This window comes from Ascaphus truei, chromosome 13, assembly GCF_040206685.1.
Source record: "Ascaphus truei isolate aAscTru1 chromosome 13, aAscTru1.hap1, whole genome shotgun sequence".
NCBI classification, from domain to species: domain Eukaryota; kingdom Metazoa; phylum Chordata; class Amphibia; order Anura; family Ascaphidae; genus Ascaphus; species Ascaphus truei.
The window spans coordinates 23439925-23464591 of NC_134495.1; the positions used below are offsets into that span (position 1 = coordinate 23439925).

Here is a 24667-nt window from a genome sequence, read left to right on the forward strand (position 1 = left end):
ACGGTATTGCTGTTCAGGACGTGCTGACAGGCGCATGCGTGAGCTGCCGTTTTCCTATTGGGCGCTATGTCCTTACTCGCGAGTGTACTTAAAGTGAGTGTCCTTAAACCGGGGTATACCTGTATCCCCTATTCTGACAGCAGCGAGATGCTCAATCGCAGCAGCCTGGAAAAATCGGAAAACTCCATAAAAAAACATGGTCAAAAAAAAGAGTATACGATAATTATGATGATGGTAAAACTCACAGCTATCCTAAAATACAGAGTACCTGCTTTCCATAAGATTTGGGATCCTTGGATTAATAGTTGAAAAATACTGAAAACCTCCCAGAGCTCCTTTTAGAAAATTATATAAATTCCTGGTGTTATCAATAATTCCGAAATATGTGTTTCTAGAGATTTTATATAACAAGAGAAGCTGCACACCACAAAAAATTAAATCAAAATACTCGCAAAGACCGGTGCTCCTGGTTCAGGTATATCTGCCTAGAAAATCCGGATTACTTTCTAAAGAAATCCGAAGTTGCCTTGGATCATTCTACTTTCCTTTCTAGAGATTTTGCCATCTATAATACAAACTTATGTATATACCATGTACGGTATATGGCACACCCCCCCCCCCTTTTTTTATCTCCCCTTATTGATCTGTACCCCCCCCCCCCTACTATCAAACTCACTAAAAATATTTGTACAAAAAAAAAATAATGACCAACAATTCGAAGTAATGGCCAAATCCAGCCTCAAAGACAAATACTCCAGGGAATCATTATAAAATCAATCTTTCTCCTGGAACCTTTCGAAACGCTACTTTTTTTTATAAAAAAATAATGTTTGTGACAAATGTTTAATCTTATAAAGAAAGTCCTGTATTTTCTGCTTAAACGGGATGGAATCTGGAATAGTGAGTTAGGTATTTATTTATGTAGCACCCCTTTCCTGGGTATTCTCACGGGGCGGGGAAAGGTGCACCCGGCGCACACCTGTTGGTTTATTAGGACGGATCCTGAGCCTCCGCTGAATGAGATATTGGGGTAATGAGTTCGGTGGTGCCTCCACCTGACAGGGGCCCTGCCTAAGAACATGAATAATCCCTCGCAGGAAACCGATATATTACACAATAAACACGCACATGGCAATGGAGTGAACAATATATATATAACTTTACCAACAATAAGTAACATAAGCATAACATATACACACTATAACATTAATTACATACACATACATTTGCTCATGCACATAGCAATGTGATCCCCACTATGTGCAGCCCTGGAGTCCCTGTGACAGTCTCTCCCACCCAAGAGTACCCTGTATGTCCTCCCACTATTGGTGCACCGGTGGTGCCCTTGAAGAGTTGGGAGTAGCCCTACCCCTTGAATCATTATAATGCTGCCCTTGTACCTATTTGGAGCTTGTGAGTGGTGGGCTGACTTCTTGGGGAGACAGGCTAATTGGCCCCACAGCAGGGTCTTCCAGATCTCAGTCACAGTCTGTGTAACAGCAGGATCTAGCACTATAGGGATTTCCCTATCTATAGGGCCACCCTCACAATCTAAAAGTGGCTCAGGAACCTATATGGGGCCTAGTGGGGCTGGCCTGTGCCTGGGAGAGCCTGACATGGCCTCTAGTGCATCCTATGCCTTCCCCTCCTAGCCAGGAGCTGCCTCTTCCTTTGCAACACATGCAGAACCAGTCACAAGGGCCTTGCCCATCCCAAGATGGCCACCGCACTGAACAAGTCACAAGGGCTTTGCCCATACCAAAATGGCTGCCGCACTTTAGAGAAAAGACACAGAGCTCCAATGAACACCAACCAGAGGTAAGAAAGTAAATCCCTGCTACATTTGCAAAATAGCTTCTCATTATTATCATTAAAGATCTTAAAACGTTGTATGTCCCAACACAACACCATATACGACTGTATTTGTTTCCATAGCTTAAAGAGGCAATCCATGGCGTTTTTTTCTCCTTTTATTTTCATTTTTGTAATACAGGATTGAGGCAGGGGGTCTCTGCAGCTGAACCCCATTAATTTCACCTCTGGGGACCCCCTTCTTCTGGAGATACATACCTCCATAGTAGGGGCCAGTAGCCGATCCAGGGTTCACGTTATGACGGATTTTCAAAGCTCCCGCGCCCTGCGGCCCAATAGGAAGCCGTTATGTCACCCGGCGGAACTTTCTATTGGCCCATGTGATGCGGGAGATTTAAACTGCCGAAAACGGCAGAGAGACGCCAGCAATCCATTTCGGAAGCAAGTATCTCTGGGCGCAGTGGGGTCCCGGAGCTGAAATGAATGGGATTCAGCTCCAGAGACGTCCTGCTCAATCCTGTATATATAAAAAAGAAGAAGAAAAAAACGCCATGGATTGTTCCTTTAATGTTGAGTGTGGCTCCATATGTTTAGCTTTTGCCCCTGGAGGAGCATCCCCCCCCTGGGAAATAACAAGAAACAAAGGATACAACATCTGGCTAGACTGAATCAGTCTCTGGATGCTGCCATGAAGAAGCTTATCGTGGGACACTGAGCAGTTCAATTTGTCCATAAATAACCCACCGTTTCCTTGCCTTCTTGGACACTGATCATTATCAAGCAACTTGATTTCAAAGTGAAAATATGGGTATCGATATTCTTAGCTGTCATTAAAAACATTATTTTTGTACGGGGCTATAATGTACTTTATGCTACTATTTTCTATTCGTTTTTTCTTTCCAGCGACTGCTCACCTCCATACACGCAGAGACATCTGTATAGAAAAAGTGTAAGTTATTAGGTCACTTTTAAGTCATATTGCTATTATAATTTCCGATTCATGACTGACTGTGTTATGAAAGCCATGCTGTACATCACAGAAAATAAGACTCCCCCCCAAAAAAGCATAGGAAGGCAAATCAAAGTGTTGATAATCAGTATATCCTCATATTTGACTTGCTTGATCCAAGCCAAAGTATTGTTCTGTTTAAGGGATACAGCTGATAACTTCATGTTTTAACATTGTTGTATTTAAAAGTAATTGGGGTGGTACCATTTATTTCTGTATATCCTGAGTGAGAGATAAAGAGGGTTGTGAAGTTTATTATTAATCTATTACAATTGTTATCAGAAACTTGCATGAAATACAAAAACAATTGCTCATGATCTTTCAAAAGCACCCTGGTCCTATTTTTCAGACTTGAACCCCTTCGGTGAATGCATAAATATTACAGTATATTTGGGGTTCAATTACAGAATGAACATACAGTAGTGAGGATTGCATGGATCTGGTATTGAACACAGATTTCCTGGTTGAAGATCTAGTCAATGCTTTAGCCACCTGAAATACCTTGTTCTAAGTGATTTTAAAGGTAGAGTATATTTATCTTTGGTATGTGTAATTGGCGACTCATTTTTATTCTGCGTTGACTCCACTTTTAAACCCATTGCCTGAGAAACACTGAGATAGAACAGGCTTTGGGGAGGACACTTTGTAGATAATGTGTGCTTTAGTTATTTTCTATGTCCATCTTTTTTTTTTTATATATATATATATATATATATATACTGTAGCCACAATTATATAGTCAGCACTTCATTAGATAGGCAGCCAAATTGGGACCACAAGAATCAACAAAATCAATGCCCTTGTAATTTTTAAATTAGTTAACGAAGTGTCCGTACAGGTTGCTAGAGGTGAACTTATCTATTCACTTGGCGTGTTCATCTTTTAAGGACTAGAGTTCCGCTGATAGTAAACTAGCCCTAAGGAGCTCCAGTTTTGCACCAATAAATTGCAGCCTCACTAAAAACAGCTGATCTGTATTGCTCAAAGTCTCCCAGTCCCAGCTGCTGCATATTTACACAAGAGAAAATCTCTTTCCTTTCAACAAGATTTTCCATGAAAAATCTTATGCCCGTGCTATTTGTTACTGCAGTTTTACAGCCAGCAAATGGGATAAACGACCCATCAAATGAAGTCAGGGTGGAGGTAAGATATCACTCTTGCCATAAATGTGAGATACACAATACAGATGTAGTTAACCTTATTGTCTCCGGTGCTGCGGGGCACCTGCGGTCACGCGACTACGCTGGACGCGGCTCGAGGATTGACGCTGTCGGGGGTCCCATTTGAAAGCATGGACCCCCGCCCCGCGCAGAGCGATCGCAGCAGACCCCGTCTTTGTCCCTTCTTTGGCTTCTTCGACCGCAGCGCTGGGGACAGAGTGAGTCTTGCTACATCTGTACTTGGGGTTTACAAGCTGGCAGGATCCTTATAAATTCACTTGTAATGTACATTTCATTTGTTATTTCTCATTCCAGCAGTCCTTTTTTTTTTTTTTTTTTAAACTGGTTATTTGGAAAACATTTTAAATGATAGATGGGGTGAGGTAAGGAAGGGTCCAAAAAATAATAAGGAATGGCGATGGGGAGATGGGAAAGGGGGTCATTGTAAAAATCCCACTTGTGAGCACATTCACATGTCTCAGACAGGTCTGTAACCCTGCTTTTCCCCATTATCTCCTAGCATACAGCGCTTCCACTGCATCAAGGGATTCTGGGAAATGACATGCAAATGAGCACAGTGTCACCTTTTGCCTCAAATCCATTTTAACATTCACCCCTATAAGCTTATGCCTGCCGCATTACACAGCTTTTCATCACAGCTTAAAGAAGTGCAGTGCCAGTAACCCTACTCACAGACAGCTCTTTCAACATTTTGTGTCTCATCAGTGTGAGGCTGGTTCTACTGGCTTTCCAATGTGATGCTGGGATAGGTTTCAACCACTCATAAATTATGGTGGGGTTTTGGATGTTGGTGACTTTTTTGCATTAATTTGATTGCATCGTGCCTTGGTGTGCACGGCCCCCTCCATGCTTAATACATTGCTGCCTTGACTAGGTTTTTGCCTGTAGCACCCATACCTTTACCCTGTGCTTTAGCTTTTTTCTCCCCAATTTGTTTGGGGCGTCACAAGTTGCATAGCTCCTGGTTCCCTCTTGTATAGGTTTCAACCACACATTAAATAAGTTATGATGGGTAAAAAAAAAGTGACAATTATACATCTTCATTAGTAATGTACGTACATCATCTTTTGGTAGTAAGCGTGATTTAAGTGCATGATCATAATATAGTGAGTTACAATACATTATAGTACAATATAATACAATACAACACAGTCAAGAGCTATTTTGAGATATGGCAGTATATTTGTTACAGAGAAATGGGTATAGCCTCAGCGGCTATATTACATTTAAATCCATGCTGTAGCATATTGTGAGGTTTCCCAGGGAAGCCAAATCCCACTAAATCTATCCAAAGATTCATTCTGCAAACTTGTAAGATGCTGCATGAGATTAACCTCTTTAATGTACATAACCTCTTTAATGTACATAACCTCTTTAATATCCATAACCTCTTTAAATCATAGTCATAGGACACGGTTCCATCTGCTTCCAGTAGCTTGCGATAGCGCCCTCTGGTGGCTGATAATATGTGTAAGGTCAATATTTGGGACCGTTTAGGCATGCCTTATGATTGTTTGTGAAATAATGCCTTGAATGGATCTCTTGATACTGCACAACTAGTTTGACTTTCAATTAAATCAATGATCAAGTTTGGGAAATTTGGGGACCAGACCACAAGATATGGGACGTTGTACCACAATCACCACATCCTCTCCAGCATCTGTTGGAAGACTGTGGGTATTATTTATTATTTATTTATTTATAAAAGGTGTTACCAGGAAGTAATACATTGAGAGTTACCTCTCGTTTTCAAGTATGTCCTGGGCACAGAGTAAAACAAATAGTACATGGTTACAAATACAGTTACATAAATGAACAGGGTATACATTATATATATATAGTATGTTTTGTGGAGTCTAGCTGAGACTAGAAGCCAATGGAGTAGGTCTTTATACCCATCTTCCTTTTATATTTGTGCAGATTGGGCTTTTAAAAATGGCTTCCCATTCCTCCAGTGGAATACTCATACCCAGCTCTCTTAGGCATATGTGATAGCTCAGTATCTGGGTACATGTCCTGCAAGATATTATATACAACAGAAATACAGCCCCTGATAAAGGAAGATTCCAGGTCCAGTAGTCTTTTATTCAGGTTTTGATAATGCCATTGTTTAATCAAAGCTTAGAGCATTGGATAACACAACCTTCACTTTAATTGGTCAGAAAGAGTGCTGTTTTGATGACCATTTAGTAGTTTTTTTTTCTATTGTCTCACCAATTCCAGACCAGCTCCCAGATGGAAAGGAATCAGGTTAACAACGTCACTGAATTTATCCTCGTCGGGTTCCCCACACGTCCAGAGCTGCAGTGTGTCCTCTTCGCTGTGTTCCTCGTCACGTACGTGTTAACGGTTATGGAAAACATGATCATCATTGTAACAATCAGACTCCATTCTAAGCTCCACAAGCCCATGTATTATCTCCTGGGAAACCTGTCCTTCTTGGAAATATGGTACGTTACCGTCACTATACCCAACCTTCTGGGCAGCTTACTGACGCAAAGCAAACGGATCTCTTTTGTGGCCTGCATGACTCAGTTGTACAATTTCATATCTTTGGCCTGCACTGAATGTGTACTTCTGGCAGTTATGGCATTTGACCGGTATGTTGCCATTTGCATCCCCCTACGCTATGCAGCCATCATGAGCAACACCCTCTGCCTCCAGATGGCCATTGGATCTTGGTTCGGTGGTTTTTCAATTGCCATGATCAAAGTCATTTTCATCTCCAGGTTGACGTTCTGTGGCCCCAATGTGATCAATCATTTCTTCTGTGATATTTCCCCACTGCTGAACTTGTCCTGTACGGACATGTCCTTCACCGAGCTTGTGGATTTCATCCTGGCCATGATAGTAATCCTGATCCCACTAGTCATGATAATTGTCACCTATCTGTGCATCCTTCGAGCTGTCTTGAGGATCCCAAGCACCCACGGGCGACGGAAGGCTTTCTCTACCTGTGCTTCCCATCTCACAGTAGTTATTATATTTTATGCAACAACACTGTTCATCTACGCAAGGCCAAGAAAGGCCAGTCCCTTTGATAGAAACAAATTGGTGACTATTTTTTATTCTGTGATGACTCCACTCTTAAACCCAGTGATTTACTGCCTGAGAAACAGCGAGGTAAAACAGGCTTTGAAGAAGACTCTTTGTAGATAGTGTGTGCTACATTATGTTTTAGTTGTCATGATACAGATAATGTGATATTAAAATGCTCCAACATGTTTGTTAGGAACATTCGTATTTGACCAATAGCCTCATTCTTGTTTGCAGACATCGAACATTCGGATTGGATCAAACAGGTATATTAGGTTATCTGTATAAAAAAAAAACCTCTATACATTAGAATTGCACCTTCTGTATTACTCATCCTACAGTAGGTTTTTATTTTTATATTTTAAATTGAGAACTTTACTGGGAAAGAGGGAAATACAATTGCTTGAGATATCAGGAAGTGGATGAAGTGGAAGAGCTATGGCTTTTAAGGGTTAATTCCTTTCCTAGACCAGGTTACTCTCATCTTTCTCATCCGTGACCTGTTCTCTGAGTGGTGGGTGGTATTCACACCTCCCATCTCTGTTGTACTTGTTTCCCTGTATCTACGAAGGAAATTCACTTTTCTGGCTCATGTAGGGTTGCCAGGTGGCTTCTCCAAAAATACTGGACACAATGGGGAAAGGTGCGACGCACTTGACACACACATACCTCTCCATGTTGTTTCCTCCTCTCCTTTGCCCCACCCCCAGGCTCCTGACACCTCCTCTTGATTGGCTGCATTACCCAGCAGCAGCCAATCAGGATGGATGAAGCTGCCAAGCCCCCTAGCAACAGCAATCCCGCGGCACCCCAAGCCAGTCAAGTCACTATGCCCAGAGAGGTAATACCGGACACATGCATGTCCAGTATTACCTCTAATCTCTAATTTTGTACTGGACAGAGTGTCCAAATACAGGACAGCCCGGTTCAATACTGGGCACCTGGCAACCATAGGCTCATGGACTGTATATGTATTTCTGCGCTGTGCAAGGTTTGGATGGAAACACACAAATATGGCAGAACACTCCAGTCACCCAGATGTCGTCAGGAGGATACTGTATACTTTGTCTATTTAATATGAGAATATCTCCATGCTACTGTAAGTGCAACACATTGTTGGAGCTCTGCACAGGCTCACATGCTGAGGCGAAGGAAGCAGCGGCAGGGAGAGGCGAAGGTAGCGGCGGCGAGGCAGGAGGCAGGGCTGCACGTGTGCGCCCTAGCAGGCACCGGAAGTGCCGTACTGCTAGAGCGCGCTCCTGCAGTCCTTACCTGAGAGCGGGCTCGTGAGGTGGGTTTGAGGGGGGAAAGCCATGACGGCGTGCTCGGGAAAGGTTGAGGGGGAAAGCCAGCACAGTGAGTCCGTAGGCGGAACTCCTGGGACTGCTCTACGGAACCCCAGGGTTCCGCGGAACCCCATTTGAGAAATGCTGCTCTACACATTCCTCAGGGGGTTCTGGTCGATAACAGTGTTTATAGGTTCATGACATTTCATGGCTAGCACAAGTAGAGGTCTAGACATTTTAAATAAACATATGTTATACTAACACATCATTAAAAAAAAATCCTTGAAGCAATGTACACACAAGAGATACAAAATATCTTAGTGCAGTGGTTCCCAACTCCAGTCATCAAGGACCACTAACAGTGCAGGTTTTAAGGCAATCCTCTCATTAGCACAGGTGGTCAATCATTGTGACTGAACCACCTGTGCTCAAGCCAGGGTATCCTTAAAACCTGCATTGTTACTGGTCCTTGAGGACTGGGTTTGGGAACCACTGTCTTAGTGTATATGTCACTCCTACCTGACTCTGGACCTCGTAAGGACTGTGAGGAAGAAAACCATCCCTCCAACCCCCTTGAAATAATCACAAACCACTATGCTTTAGGGAAAAAGGCCACAGCTATCATTAACACAAATAAATGGGGGCTGGGAAAAAGGGGGGGGTAAACCAGACTAGGCTGAACTGAACCTGGATACATGACTCCCACCTTACCGCCACCTGCCAACCAAGCCAGGGGCAATGCAATCACCCCTCGCCGGGTGTCCATTGGAAGAGCGGGGAGGAACTTTTCAGGCAAGCCGACCCAGCAAAACCCAGAGCCCTTCCGATGTTCTTACGGCTGACATCGAACCAAGCTAACAATGAGTTTTCATATCAGCCTGACCACCCACCATAACCCTGTCACAGAAGAAGACATTTTAATCCTAAATTTGGCCTCAATGCCCCCACCACTCCAAAGCACATTCTAGCCCATCTTGGAGCTGTAAATTAAAAATGTACAAACCTACATCAGACAGATGGACCACATTCACCCTATATAACCCCTCACAGGCCCACTCCAAGTTCACATGCCTGATGGACATTCCCCGTTTCCCTAATGAATTCAGAAACCCCTTTATTTTTCACCTACATTTTTTTAGGCCTCGCTGCACCTAGCATGCCGCTATACGCTCTGAGGGACCAACTCCGACCATACCATCAGCTGTCCTGGAGCACTGCTGCCAGACAGGCCAAATCCCTCTGCATATCATGCATCATCCATATGCAACTAATACTTGTAGAGAAAAAGAACCCCAGCGGAGAGCACTCAACAGTGCACAAAAACAGTGAAGGAGATAGTGTAGGATGCAATGTGTATACTGAGTAAATTAAAATATCATTTATTGGAGTCTTAACTCAATTAAAATAAAGCGGACACTAAGTACCAGGGTGATATGTGCTAGTAGGCCAAAAAAGCGCAGCGAAAATAAAAGGCACCAGACTCGTGTGTTAAGTGTTAGCTCTACCCTTGATCATATATGCAGGGTAAAGTCAGGTGTTATGAACAGCCACAGGTATCTGCGTAATAAGTGTATAGATAACAGATAGAGCCCCTATCTACTTAGTTACATGAACCAAGTTAGTATATACCACAGTGGGTTAGTGTAGGGATGAGCAGATCACTGCTTAAGTCCCTGAGTGGTGCTTCTTGTGTCAAGACGCCATAGTTGTATAATGTCACACACACTCGCTATAGACTCCCCCCACGTCAGTCTCCTGGGGGGGAGGGGGGGGGGATAGTATATATTAATGGCAGAAAAAGGATTGCTGCAGACCTGTGAATAGAAAAAATGTAGATCACAAGTAGTGTCTACTAACACTTGAAAAAATAAAAAACAACACGAGGTACTGGTAGTATAAAAATGGCAGCAACCGCGACCAAATTGTATCAAACATACACACTTCTGCTGATGCCTGGTGTGTCACAGGTCTCCGCGGTTTCTGCCTATTCTAGTCAATATCGAGCTAATGCTCACATGTAACTCTCTGTAAGAGAGTGTTACTCTGGGTCAGGACACGCTCCGATCACGAGCGTTGGTCCCGCCCCCTTGACATAATGACGAGAGTTACATGTGAGCATTAGCTCGATATTGATAGGTAAAGGAAAGGTTTCCTTAGAAACAGTGCTTCAGCGGAATGGGGTACAATGGCAATGGTTGCTCAAAAATGTAAATGAACAGGTTAGGACAAGGTTAATAAAGTAATAAAGAGTATTGGACCAAGTGCATCATAAAGCAGGGAGTGATATAAAAGATTAATCTGTCTTTGATGAGGACACATGTATAATGCTAGAAAAGCACCTCATCAGACTAGAAAAAATCTCTCTTACCTGCGGCACTGTTACTGGTCAGCAACTCCCCTGAATCCATGAATGGGGAGAATCAAACTCTTATGGAACCTTGATCCATTGTGTGCGTGCATCACGCTGAGTAGGTAAGTGTATAGAAGATTATCCAAGGATAGCAGCGGAGCACAGCTGAACGACGGGATCAACACCAGCAATGAGAGGGTTAAAATTCTTCTTTATTGAAACATGGTGCAGTGGGGGAGACAGCAAAAAACTCTAACGCGTTTCAGGCTATGCAGCCCTTTTTCAAAGAGGGCTGCATAGCCTGAAACGCGTTAGAGTTTTTTGCTGTCTCCCCCACTGCACCATGTTTCAATAAAGAAGAATTTTAACCCTCTCATTGCTGGTGTTGATCCCGTCGTTCAGCTGTGCTCCGCTGCTATCCTTGGATAATCTTCTATTAGCTCGATATTGACTAGAATAGGCAGAAACCGCGGAGACCTGTGACACACCAGGCATCAGCAGAAGTGTGTATGTTTGATACAATTTGGTCGCGGTTGCTGCCATTTTTATACTACCAGTACCTCGTGTTGTTTTTTATTTTTTCAAGTGTTAGTAGACACTACTTGTGATCTACATTTTTTCTATTCACAGGTCTGCAGCAATCCTTTTTCTGCCATTAATATATACTATCCCCCCCCCCCTCCCCCCCAGGAGACTGACGTGGGGGGAGTCTATAGCGAGTGTGTGTGACATTATACAACTATGGCGTCTTGACACAAGAAGCACCACTCAGGGACTTAAGCAGTGATCTGCTCATCCCTACACTAACCCACTGTGGTATATACTAACTTGGTTCATGTAACTAAGTAGATAGGGGCTCTATCTGTTATCTATACACTTATTACGCAGATACCTGTGGCTGTTCATAACACCTGACTTTACCCTGCATATATGATCAAGGGTAGAGCTAACACTTAACACACGAGTCTGGTGCCTTTTATTTTCGCTGCGCTTTTTTGGCCTACTAGCACATATCACCCTGGTACTTAGTGTCCGCTTTATTTTAATTGAGTTAAGACTCCAATAAATGATATTTTAATTTACTCAGTATACACATTGCATCCTACACTATCTCCTTCACTGTTTTTGTGCACTGTTGAGTGCTCTCCGCTGGGGTTCTTTTTCTCTACAAGTATTAGTTTAATATCCACCCCTGATTGTAGCACCACAGATTTATCTTCCAGCAGTTGCGAGGGTATATTCCTTTCCTTCCCCCTCCCCAGCCTTCCCCTGAGTTCGTGATCATCCATATGCAGCCCAGGTCGGTCGTCCCCGAATGCACAAGGAAGATGCTTGGCCTCCTAAACGATTGACTTCAAGTCAGTACTTCTGGTAAAACCTCGGACCATCTCATACCACGGAGGTCCCTCAACTGCGCCTGGTGCTGGGGGAATCCCAATTGCCTGCCATAGGGCAGATGCTCTGCACGCATACCCACCCAATGCACATAGGAATCCCAGCAGATCCACGCTTCCACCGGGTGGCACCTACGGGAAATAGAAACATAACAATCCAAATAATAAAACCCCTATACCCCCCAACTAACCTATAAATGAACATAAGAAAGGAAATTAGATGACTCTCTTCTCCCAATCCTGTGGATCACCTCCTAACCCTATGAAATAGAAGATCAGAGGAAGCTCTCCAAGTAATCCAGGTGTTGTCTATTGGTTAGTGGGCATCAGGAGTTTAGAGAGACACTTAGACTCCATAGCCAGCCCGAATCCTGAAGGAATAGGTCAGAAATTGTGACGCCTCCAGCCCCACTTTCTTCACACACACCTTAAAAACCTGTGTAAACTTGAAACGAGTAAACGGCTCCCTGTTAAGATGAATGACCAATGGGCCGAGCTGGGGGGGGGGATGTCTGACTGCCAAAAACTCCCTCGTTTCAACAGGGCAAATACAGGACCCAACCAGTCTTCCCAGAGAAACCCATTTACCCCGTTGCTTCTGATGCGACTTGTAACAGCGGATCAAGAACCCCAACGTTTGCTCTTCGAACTGTACTTGGCTTCATCAGTGGCAAGCCAGTTCCTGTTGAAATGCGATTGGACTTTTGAACCTGAGCAGCCTCCGTTTACCAGCTTCTATGCGTGTTCTGTCTGTAGTGGAGACAAGCAGTCAGAAGTCTCTCTCCGAACTCCTGATGCCCACTAAACAATAGATAACGCCTGGAGGAGAGCTTCCTCTGAGCTTCTATTTCATAGCTCTTACTGACCTGGACTGACTACCAACGGAGGGTGGTGAGATAAAATTGCCTCCACCTCCCTCCCTGTACTGCTGATATGTATGAGATTGTGTGTCCTTTAAATTGAGGAATGCAGAGGGAGCCTGATACTCATTACCTCACACGGTCCGTGTGACTTCTGGATGAAAGACTGCACAGGGGAGCAGGCGAGGATCCAGCTTCTTCCCCTCTCAAACATTTCTCCAAACAACTAATTTGTTGGACATTGTGCAGCTAAGTAGAGGCTCAACGTTATCAATCTGTACTTATTGGGACTTCCCTAAACTAATTTTATCTCTAGGTGGAATTGGGATCAGTGATTTTAATTAAAGCAAGTTGCTTGTCAGCTGCCATTTTGTTTTTTGTTCTATATTTTGTTGTCTGTTCTAATTAAATAATTGTTTCTACTCTAATTGTCTTTTAACCATAAAGAAGATTATCTGGCAATAGCCTACATAGTTTGGACACCACAATGTAAGAGTTTTTTTGTGACCTTTTTTGAGAAGTCACGTGTATTCGTCTGTCAACGCTTCATTGAGATTATTATAATAACATTGTCCTTCTTTAGGGATGCCCGGGGAACCCAAGGATTCTTAGGAACCCTGGTTGAAAAACACTGCCCTAGACAGTCTGATGAAATGATGGGGCCTCCTTTCTTCCCTGAAAGAAGTCACCAAGTGTCTGCAAAATACCCATGTCCCATGGGCATGACCCTTCCTGCAAAGGCTAGATGACCGAATAATGACTGGTAACTGCTTCAGAGTGACTTTTTTTGCAAACAAAGAGGACCCCACCAACTCCCACAGTGCCATTAACTTTTTCTCGGGGAGCTGAAACTGCTTGTTGACAGTATCTATTTCTACCCCCAGGAAGCAAAGCACCTAGATAGGGCCCATTGTCTTATTCTCAGCAAATGGGACCTCAATCCTTCTTGCTATTCCCTGGAAACATGCCGCTGGGCCTACAAACAAGAAATCGTCTAGATAGTGACAAATTCCTTGACTGCCTGTCTCGGCCTTCACCACCCATTCCAGAAACCGGCTGAATGTTTCCAAATAAGAAGAGGAACTAGAGCAGCCCATGGGAATGCATAAGTTCACAAAGTAATCCCCATCAAACTTACAAGTGGAAGCACCCTGGGTGTATAGATAGCAATCTAATAGATACTCCATGTCCACCTTGGCCAACAAAGCCCCTTGCCCACATCCCTCAATCACCTCAAATGTCCTGATTCCTTCCCACAGGTCTCCTCGTAGACCTTTTGGGGCGCATAGAGGAGTCAGGTTCAGGCCTAGAACTGGTAAGAACTAGAACAATGCATGAGTCACATTGTAGGGCAAGAGTCCAAAGAGAGCGATATGGAAGGGAAATAGCTTGGGAAGCTTGGTTGGTTCTTCAGCCGGGGCGTAATTAATTTTTTTGGGCCCCCAACACATTTTTGAAAGGGCACTGCAACAGGGACTTAACCCTGCCAAAGAAGGCTTCAATAGAAAGCCTGTATTGGTCTGAGGAATCCAGCAGGGAGCTGGTTAATTGCAGCTCAAGGATCCAGGGCAGGAAGGGAGCAGTATCCTCAGGAACACCCAGAAAAAAATACAAAAATAATCATAGTGCAATATGAAAAATAAATATAAGTCAAACTATGAAACTTGGCTCTTGTGGATAACCTACTTACGAAATGTAAGATTCAAAAAAGCGGGTTTGTTTTAGAGATGGGTCTTTGAGCACCTCAGCTTGGGACCGCAACATACAACAGCATACATCAATAGGGCTGGTATCAGGCAGGGTGGTGTTTCCACATCGGCAGCAGCTCCCAATCAGTCATATGCAATCATACAAAGATAATGGAGACAATAGTGTTTTACCAGATAACACCAAATTTATCATGGGAACGTGCAAGAAATGTACTCACAGTGTATTGAATGAGCACATTCACATAAGGGTATCTTTAGGCAATAGATTAACGGCTCGGTAGTTGAAAAAAGTCCTCCTCTCCACTCCACTGCCTAAAGATACCCTTATGTGAATGTGCTCATTCAATACACTGTGAGTACATTTCTTGCACGTTCCCATGATAAATTTGGTGTTATCTGGTAAAACACTATTGTCGCCATTATCTTTGTATGATTGCATATGACTGATTGGGAGCTGCTGCCGATGTGGAAACACCACCCTGCCTGACACCAGCCCTATTGATGTATGCTGTTGTATGTTGCGGTCCCAAGCTGAGGTGCTCAAAGACCCATCTCTAAAACAAACCCGCTTTTTTGAATCTTACATTTCGTAAGTAGGTTATCCACAAGAGCCAAGTTTCATAGTTTGACTTATATTTATTTTTCATATTGCACTATGATTATTTTTGTATTTTTTTCTGGGTGTTCCTGAGGATACTGCTCCCTTCCTGCCCTGGATCCTAAACTGTTGTAAGGGAATCAGTGCATATTCCCTGGAAGGTTGAGAGAATTTTTCAGTTTCACGAACTTTTATATTCTTTGCTCACATTTATAGTTGTTAAGCGCCTTTCCAAGTCACTGGGTTTCATAATTGCAGCTCAAGACAATTAACCAGTCTCCACCTGGCTAATCAGACATGTAGGAAAGCCTTCTGCTGGAAACTGCAGGTGAGAGATCTCTTGAGCACACAGAAGGACTGTGTACTAACATCAAGACACCAGGATCCAGGCCTTATTCAAGGACATAGCGGACCCTGGCCCCTCAACAGACACCAACCCAGACCCAGAGATAAAGGGCCTCCTGCTTACAGGTACCTCTTTGGACTTTTAGGTTATAGGTTGGAAAGAGGCTTATCCTCCCAGCCCTGCAGATAGGGACAGCGAAAGTGAGTAAGCTCTTATAAAGGGATAGGGTGTTTATTTATTTTGTGTTTCCTGCATTGTTTAAAGCTATGGGCTGAATAAAAGCCATGGTTTAATTTCCCCAAATCTGTCTCCCTGGTTGCACCTCTGTACATGTCTCTTACAGGCCCCTAAACAAAGAAATAAAATAATTTTGTTTCCACCGGGGTCCCATGTGAGTGACCTTGCAAGCAACCCCCCCTCTCTCCCACCGCTTGCTCCCACCCACTCACAGGCCCCCCTCCCATCCTCACACTTCCCCCCACCTTTACTGTCCTCCTCTCCCCCCTGTGTCTAACTCCGTTTCATACTCTTCCTTCCTCTCTCCCCCACCTAATCCCTCCCTCACACAACCCCGCTCCTCCCTCAATTCCACACAAGCACACAAATAATCCCCCCCACGCACATACACAATTCTCCCCTGCCCCCCAAACACACACACAATTCCCCCTATATACTGTACAAACACACACAATGCCCCCCCATATACACACACACAATTCCTTCCCCCTATACACACACACAATTCCTCCCCCCTATACAGGCACATACACACATACACACACACTTCCAATCCTCAACCCTATATAGACACACACACACACACACACACACACACACACACACACACACACACACACACACACTTCCTCCCTATATTTTATACTCTCAAAAGCTTGTCCTATGACATAAATTGTTAGTCCAAATAAAAAAGGTACCACCTGATACTGAAGTTTATATATATATATATATATATATATATATATATATATATATATATATATATATGCAAATATAGCTGTATGCTCATCTGCATGTCTTAGGCAGGTCTGCAACCCCGCCTTTCCCCATTATCACCCAGCATACAGCACTTCCACTGCAGCAAGGGATTCTGGGAAATGACATGCAAATGAGCACACAGTGTCACTTTTTGCCTCAATAACCATTTTTAACATGGTTCCCTATATATATATATATATACAGTGTTTGACAAACCTATACATTTGCTCGCCCCGGGCGAGTGGATTTAACATCGTGGCGATCTCCTATTGGCCCAAGCAGCACACGTGTGGTACTAGGTGGCGAGTAGATTTTTTTGTTCGGCGAGTAGATTTTTTGGTGATTTGTCGACCACTGTATATATTGTGACAAACGGCTTACTCCGGGGCTCCGCCGTCTGTCCGGGACTGTTAGAACACGGTCTTTTAGGGTAGGTTAAATGATGAGACGTCACGTACTGTTCCTTTAAACAGGCTATGCCTGGTTTATTCAGTCCCAGGCACTGAGACTGCCACAGTTTAAACAGAAAACAAAGCCAAACAAAAAGCTGCTCGTCTGAGCGATAACTTAAACTTAGATGTCCCTGACTCAGAGTTGGAAGTGGCTTGTCCACTTCCACCAACAAAATAAGTACCTTTGCAGTCTTTAGACAAACTAACAGAATGAATGAAGCGATTTGGGAAAGAGGCTTTCTCACCCCTCTGCAGTTCAGCAGCCTTCCAGGCTCTTGGGCGGGGCCCAGAGGAAACAGGAAACAGGTCTTATATACCTGAACTCTAATCAGCATGACAGGTGACAGAAAACAGGCAGCAGACAAACTGTGGAATGGAGTGCCTGTACCACGAGGCTGCCCTGTTCAGCTTAGACAGGACAGAAACTGTTCAGTATCCTGGGAGCCCTGTATATGGAGTTTATTACCAACCCCTGGTTTCTGTCACATATCCTCCCCCCCAGCTCAGACCTCGAGGGGTGAGCGACCATGGATATTAGGGAGTGCATCCTTGACAACCCGTCGGCATTGCCATGTTTGTGCCCCGACCTGTGTTCCACAGAAAATTTAAAGGGCTGTAGGCTTAGGAACCACCTGGTCACCCTAGCGTTCTTCTCCCTATTTTGACACATCCAGGTAAGGGGTGCATGATCTGTGACCAATCGGAACTTTCTCCCCAACAGATAATACTTGAGTGTCTCTACAGCCCACTTTATTGCGAGACACTCTTTCTCGACTATGGAGTAATTTTTCTCCTGGGGATTTAGTTTCCTACTTAAATAAAGGATGGGGTGCTCCTCCCCTTGAGACTCCTGGGAGAGTACCGCCCCCAGCCCTACCTCAGATGCGTCGGTTTGGACTACGAACTCTTTGGAGAAGTCAGGTGTGACCAACACTGGTTGGGCACAGAGAGCTTCTTTCAGGCTTCTAAAGGCCTGTTCGGCTTCGGGGGACCACTTTACCATTAGCGGTCCTCTTGCTTTTGTGAGGTCGGTTAGTGGGGTTGCCTTAGTTGCAAAATTGGGAATAAACCTCCTATAGTAGCCAATTAACCCCAAAAAGGTCCTTACTTGTTTTTTTGTGACTGGCCTTGGCCAATTTTGTATCGCCTCTACTTTGAGTGTTTGTGGTTTGAGTAACCCTCTACCAATAGAATACCCCAGATACTTGGCCTCCTCCAGACCAATAGTGCATTTAGCGGGGTTAGCAGTTAGTCCAGCAGACCGAACTGCGTCGAGCACAGCTTGGACCTTTGGAAGGTGGGACTGCCAATCTTCACTATGGATTACCACATCATCCAGGTAGGCGGCAGCGTACCGAACATGTGGTTTTAAAATTTTATCCATCATTCTTTGGAATGTGGCGGGAGCTCCATGTAAGCCAAAAGGCAGCACCTTATATTGAAAGAGGCCGTCTGGGGTTGAGAAGGCTGTTTTTTCTTTTGCCCTTTCTGTGAGGGGAACCTGCCAGTACCCTTTTGTTAGGTCTAGGGTTGTGAGATATCGGGCTTTGCCCAGTCTCTCTACAAGTTCATCCACCCTGGGCATAGGATAAGTATCAAATTTTGACACCGCGTTTAGTTTCCGGTAGTCATTACAAAACCTTGTTGTACCGTCTGGCTTTGGGACTAAAACTATAGGGCTGTTCCACCCACTTTGGGATTCCTCAATTACGCCTAGTTTTAGCATTTTTTTAACCTCTAAACTTATAGCCTCTCTCTTGGCCTCTGGGATTCGGTACGGTTTAAGGTTAACTCGGACCCCCGGTTCAGAGACTATGTCATGTTTAATTACGTTAGTTTTACCTGGCTGTGTAGAGAAGATTTCTTTGTTCCTTCTCACTAAACTCTGGACCTCTCGTTTCTGATGCACGGACAGTGTTTCAGCTATGCTAACCTCTGGGTCAGTTTCTTGATTCTCTGACGGACCTGGGGGTACTAGGGTTAACAAGACCTCTCTATCTTTCCAGGGCTTGAGTAGGTTTATATGGTAAATTTGCTCAGGTTTCCTCCTACCTGGCTGCCTTACCCTATAATTTACTTCTCCCACTCTTTCCAAGACCTCATATGGCCCATGCCATTTAGCAAGGAATTTACTCTCCACGGTGGGAACCAGAACTAGTACCCTATCACCTGGAAAAAAAAATTCTGACCCTAGCACCCTTATTATACGTATTCCTTTGTGCTTCTTGAGCTTTCTCCATGTGTTCCCTCACTATGGGTAGGACTGCAGCAATGCGGTCCTGCATTTGGGCAACATGCTCTATTACACTTCTGTAAGGGGTAACCTCGTGTTCCCAAGTTTCTTTGGCTATATCCAGTAAGCCCCTTGGATGTCGGCCATACAATAGTTCAAACGGGGAGAAGCCTGTGGATGACTGGGGAACTTCCCTAATGGCAAATAACAGGTATGGTAACAAACAGTCCCAGTTTTTCCCATCCTTATCGACCGCCCGGCGTAACATGCTCTTTAAGGTTTTATTGAACCTTTCCACTAAACCATCTGTTTGTGGATGATAGACTGAGGTTCTGAGATGCTTGATTTTTAGGAGTTTACATAGCTCTTTTGTTACTTGGGACATAAATGGTGTTCCCTGGTCAGATAAGATCTCTTTAGGAATTCCGACCCGGGAAAACAGAAGTACTAACTCTTTTGCTATGTTTTTAGCAGAGGTGCTACGTAGGGGAACTGCCTCCGGATATCGGGTAGCATAATCTAATATTACCAATATATGCTGATGTCCCCTAGCAGACTTTATTAGGGGTCCTACTAGATCCATAGCAATCCGGTCAAATGGTACCTCTATTATGGGAAGGGGTACCAATGGGCTGCGGTATGCTTTGAACGGGGCGGTGATCTGACATTCTGGGCATGAGGAACAATAGTTTGTAATTTCTGCCAGAACCCCAGGCCAATAAAAGCTTCGGAGAACCTTTTCTTTTGTCTTTTCCACCCCTAGGTGTCCCCCCAATGGATGACTATGTGCGAGGTGTAATACTACGTTACGGAATGTCCGTGGTACCAACAATTGTTTAGTTGTAACTGATTTTCTTTTATCAACCCGATATACTAGGTCGTTCTCTACCTCGAAGTAGGGGTAAGCAAGTGACCTATCTGGTTGGCCATGAGTACTATTCTGGTCCCGTATATTTCCCCTTGCTACCGCTAATGTGGGGTCCTCCCACTGGGCCTTCTTAAAACTCCCAGGACTGACCTCTAGGTCAGCGAGGGTCTTATCCTGTACTGGGGTGGTAAGTGCCTGATCAACATCTTGATTTGGGGTATTCCCTACCAAAGTAGTGATGGGGAAGGGAATTTCACAGCACTCCTCCTTTTCCCCCTTCTTATTTGGGCCCTCGTCAACCTCCATTTCTGAAAAAGGGAAAGGATTTGTTTCTTCTAACACTTCGTTATGGTCTGCTATTGAACTCTGGGCGCTATTCTGAGCTGGGGACCACATTTTTAGAAAATGGGGAAAGTCGGTCCCTATTAACACATCATGTGCCAGTTTGGGTACAACACCCACCTTGAAATCTAAAGAACCAAATTCTGTTTCAAAAAAAACATCAACAGTGGAATATTCATGATTATCCCCATGTATACAACAAATTGCCACTCTTTGTGAACTGTTTACCTGTTTCTTCTTAATGGGCAATAGGTATTCGGACACTAGTGTGACCATACTCCCAGAGTCAAGAAGTGCCCGAACCCTCTTACCATTAACCTTTACAAATGCCCACAGATGGTTATTCAAGGGGTCCTCTGGGCTAGGGCCCATACATTGGGACAACAGCGAATAAGGTTCCACGCTGTTGCATTGCATGGGCTCATCATTTAGTGGGCAGATTTTTGCTGTGTGGCCCCTCTCATGACAATTTACACATTTAGGTACATAGTCTGTGTCCCACTTAGAGCCTTTTCCCGGCTCCCCATGTTGGCTATTGCCCTTAGTGTGCGAACCACTGTTGCTGGAGCGGCGTGAAGGTGGTCGCCGCTCTTCAGCGCCCCTTAACCCCGGTACCCTTTTACCGTCTCTGGAAGAGTCCTGGAACCTCGGATAGTGGGGTTGCTCCACGACTGTGGGTTGCGGGTGCTCTTCTGCTGCACTGTACCTTTCTACAAGGGCCACAAGCTCATCCGCATTGTGGGGGTCACTCCGACTGACCCAACGGCGTAAGGCAGAGGGAAGTTTCCTCAAGAACTGGTCCATGACCAACCGTTCCACGATGTGGCTTGCTGAGTTGATCTCGGGTTGTAGCCACTTCCGGGCGAGGTGGATGAGGTCATACATCTGGCTTCGGGTGGCTTTATCCATCGTGAAGGACCATGCGTGAAACCTTTGGGCACGAACAGCCGTGGTTACGCCGAGGCGGGCGAGGATCTCGAACTTCAATTTTGCATAGACGTTAGCTTCGGCTGGCTCTAGATCAAAGTAAGCCTTCTGGGGTTCGCCGCTTAGGAAGGGTGCGATTAGACCAGCCCACTCAGCTTCTGGCCATCCCTCTCTCTGTGCCGTGCGTTCAAACGTGAGAAGATAGGCTTCCACATCATCTGAGGGTCCCATCTTCTGAAGGTAGTGGCTTGCCCTGGTCATTTTCGGAACTGGGGCTGCCTCTGCCAGTGGAAGGTTACTGATAGTCCCCCTCAGGATCTCGAGTTCCTGCTGTAAGCCCTGAGCGAACCGCTTTTGCTCCTCTCTCAGCAGGCGGTTTGTCTCTTGCTGGTTTGCATTAGTCTCTTGCTGGGCTATTAACAGCTGTCGCTGGGTTTCACTCGCCTGTTGCTGGGCTTCATTCGCGTCTTTCTGGACAGCGACATTGCGTACCAGCGCACTCACCACGTCTTCCATCTTGTTTGGAGAGAGAGAAAAAAAAACCTTCTTTTTTTTTTTTTTTTTTTTTTTTAAAGTTCTTTAACCCCCAGACCTTTCAGTGTTCTGCCCGCATTCTCCACCATATGTGACAAACGGCTTACTCCGGGGCTCCGCCGTCTGTCCGGGACTGTTAGAACACGTTCTTTTAGGGTAGGTTAAATGATGAGACGTCACGTACTGTTCCTTTAAACAGGCTATGCCTGGTTTATTCAGTCCCAGGCACTGAGACTGCCACAGTTTAAACAGAAAACAAAGCCAAACAAAAAGCTGCTCGTCTGAGCGATAACTTAAACTTAGATGTCCCTGACTCAGAGTTGGAAGTGGCTTGTCCACTTCCACCAACAAAATAAGTACCTTTGCAGTCTTTAGACAAACTAACAGAATGAATGAAGCGATTTGGGAAAGAGGCTTTCTCACCCCTCTGCAGTTCAGCAGCCTTCCAGGCTCTTGGGCGGGGCCCAGAGGAAACAGGAAACAGGTCTTATATACCTGAACTCTAATCAGCATGACAGGTGACAGAAAACAGGCAGCAGACAAACTGTGGAATGGAGTGCCTGTACCACGAGGCTGCCCTGTTCAGCTTAGACAGGACAGAAACTGTTCAGTATCCTGGGAGCCCTGTATATGGAGTTTATTACCAACCCCTGGTTTCTGTCACAATATATATACTAGCTGAGAGACCCGGCGTTGCCCGGGATGTAATGTTCCCGTTCCTCTCTCCCTCCTCCCCCCTCTCTCTGTTTGTCCCCCATTCACATCAATCCAGTCCCCCCCCCTCCCTCCCTCCTTTACAGCTTCATGTAGCGTGTGTGCGTCAGTCACTGTGTGTTTGCGCGCGCGTCAGTGAGTCTGAGGCAGAAACACAAACACACACAGACTGACTGACGCACACACAGTCAGTGTGTGCGTGTGTGTGTGCCTCAGTCAGTGTGTGCGTGCGTGTGTGTGTCAGTCAGGGTTTGTGTGCGCGTCAGTCAGTGTGTGCGTGCGTGCGTCAGTCAGTCAGTGTGTGTGCGCGTGCGTCAGTCAGTGTGTGTGTGTGGGGGTGTGTGTGCGCGTGCGGCAGTCAGTGTGCGCGCGTCAGTCGGTGTGTGTGTGTCAGTCTGTGTGTGTCAGTCAGTGTGTGTGTCAGTCGGTGTGTGTGTCAGTCGGTGTGTGTGTGTCAGTCAGTGTGTGTGTATGTGTGTGTGTGTGTGTGCGCGCGTCAGTTAGTGTGTGTGTGTGTGTGTGTGAGCCAGTGTGTGTGTGTGAGTCAGTGTCAGTCCGTGTGTGTGTGTGTCAGTCAGTGTGTGTGCGCGCGTCAGTTAGTGTGTGTGTGCGTCAGTCAGCGTGTGTGTGTGTCAGTAAGTTGTGTGTGTCAGTCAGTGTGTGGGAGGTGATGTGAGTGGAGCGCCGGGGAGGGGAGTCAGGGGAGGGGAGGCGTCAAAAGCAGGGGGGGGCGTCAAAGGCAGGGGGGGGGCATCAAAGGCAGGGGGGGGCGTCAAAGGCAGGGGGGGGCGTCAAAGGGAGGGGGGGGGCGTCAAAGGGAGGGGGGGGCGTCAAAGGGAGAGGGGAGGGTGGCGTCAAAGGCAGGGGGGGTGGCGTCAAAGGCAGGGGGGGGCGTCAAAGGCAGGGGGGGGCGTCAAAGGCAGGGGGGGGGTGTCAAAGGCAGGGGGGGCGTCAAAGGCAGGGGGGGGGGGCGCCTCAAAGGCATGGATTCCTCCCCGTGCATTTCCTCACCTAGCAGCATTAAGTCCCTGCCGCCCTCCTCCTGCTCCTCGGGGATGTTGAGCCGTAGAGAGCGTGCTCTGGGAGGTGGGGGGTAGGTTGAGGGGGGGGAGAAGTGGGGGGGAGTGGGGGAGCGACACACGCGACACCTACCTGTAGTTACGGGCGCCTCCATCTTCTCACTGGGCGCCGCGAGGGAGGAAGGGGGTCCTTCCGGGCGCCGCCATCTGTTCCAGTTGGAGCGGCGGCGGGGAGGGAGAGAGGTGAGTTGTAGCGGCGAGGGGGAGAGACACCTGGCGTTGCCCGTGGAGGGACGAACAGTGGACAGGAGGGGGGGGGATGAACAGTGGACAGGAGGGTGTGGGGACGGACAGTGGACAGGAGGGGGGGGACGGACAGTGGACAGGATGGGGGGACAGTGGACAGGAGTGACGGACAGTGGACAGGAGGGGGGGGCAGGAGGGGGGGACGGACAGTAGACAGGAGGGGGGGACAGTGGACAGGAGGGACGGCAGTGGACAGGAGAGGGGGAGGAGGGGAGGGGGGGAGGTGGACAGGAGGGGGCAGTGGACAGGAAGGGGGGGCAGTGGACAGGAGGGGGGGCAGTGGACAGGAGAGGGGGGGGAGGTGGACAGGAGGGGGGGAGGTGGACAGGAGGGGGGGAGGTGGACAGGAGGGGGGGGCGGTGGACAGGAGGGGGGTGGTGGACAGGAAGGGGGGACGGTGGACAGGAGGGGGGGGGCAGTGGACAGGAGGGGGGGCAGTGGACAGGAGGGGGGGGCAGTGGACAGGAGGGGGGGCAGTGGACAGGAGGGGGGGGCAGTCGACAGGAGGGGGGGGCAGTGGACAGGAGGGGGGGCAGTGGAAAGGAGGGGGGGGGGCAGTGGACAGGAGGGGGGGCAGTGGACAGGAGGGGGGGGCAGTGGACAGGAGGGGGGGCAGTGGACAGGAGGGGGGGCAGTGGACAGGAGGGGGGGCAGTGGACAGGAGGGGGGGGGCAGTGGACAGGGGGGGGGCAGTG

At 46.4% G+C, this 24667-nt stretch overlaps 1 protein-coding gene across 1 annotated transcript; it reads left to right on the forward strand.

Moving 5' to 3' along the window:
• The first annotated feature begins 6237 nt into the window (after nt 1-6237).
• LOC142464526 (olfactory receptor 226-like) lies at nt 6238-7214 on the forward strand. The gene has a single exon (XM_075567905.1). The coding sequence runs from the start codon at nt 6238-6240 to the stop codon at nt 7159-7161; it is 924 nt and encodes a 307-aa protein (XP_075424020.1). The 3' UTR covers nt 7162-7214.
• Nucleotides 7215-24667: the final 17453 nt, after the last annotated feature.

Bases quoted from the DNA above. Each gene is read 5' to 3' on its own strand.
- LOC142464526 (XM_075567905.1), top strand. From the start codon at position 6,238: ATGGAAAGGAATCAGGTTAACAACGTCACTGAATTTATCCTCGTCGGG.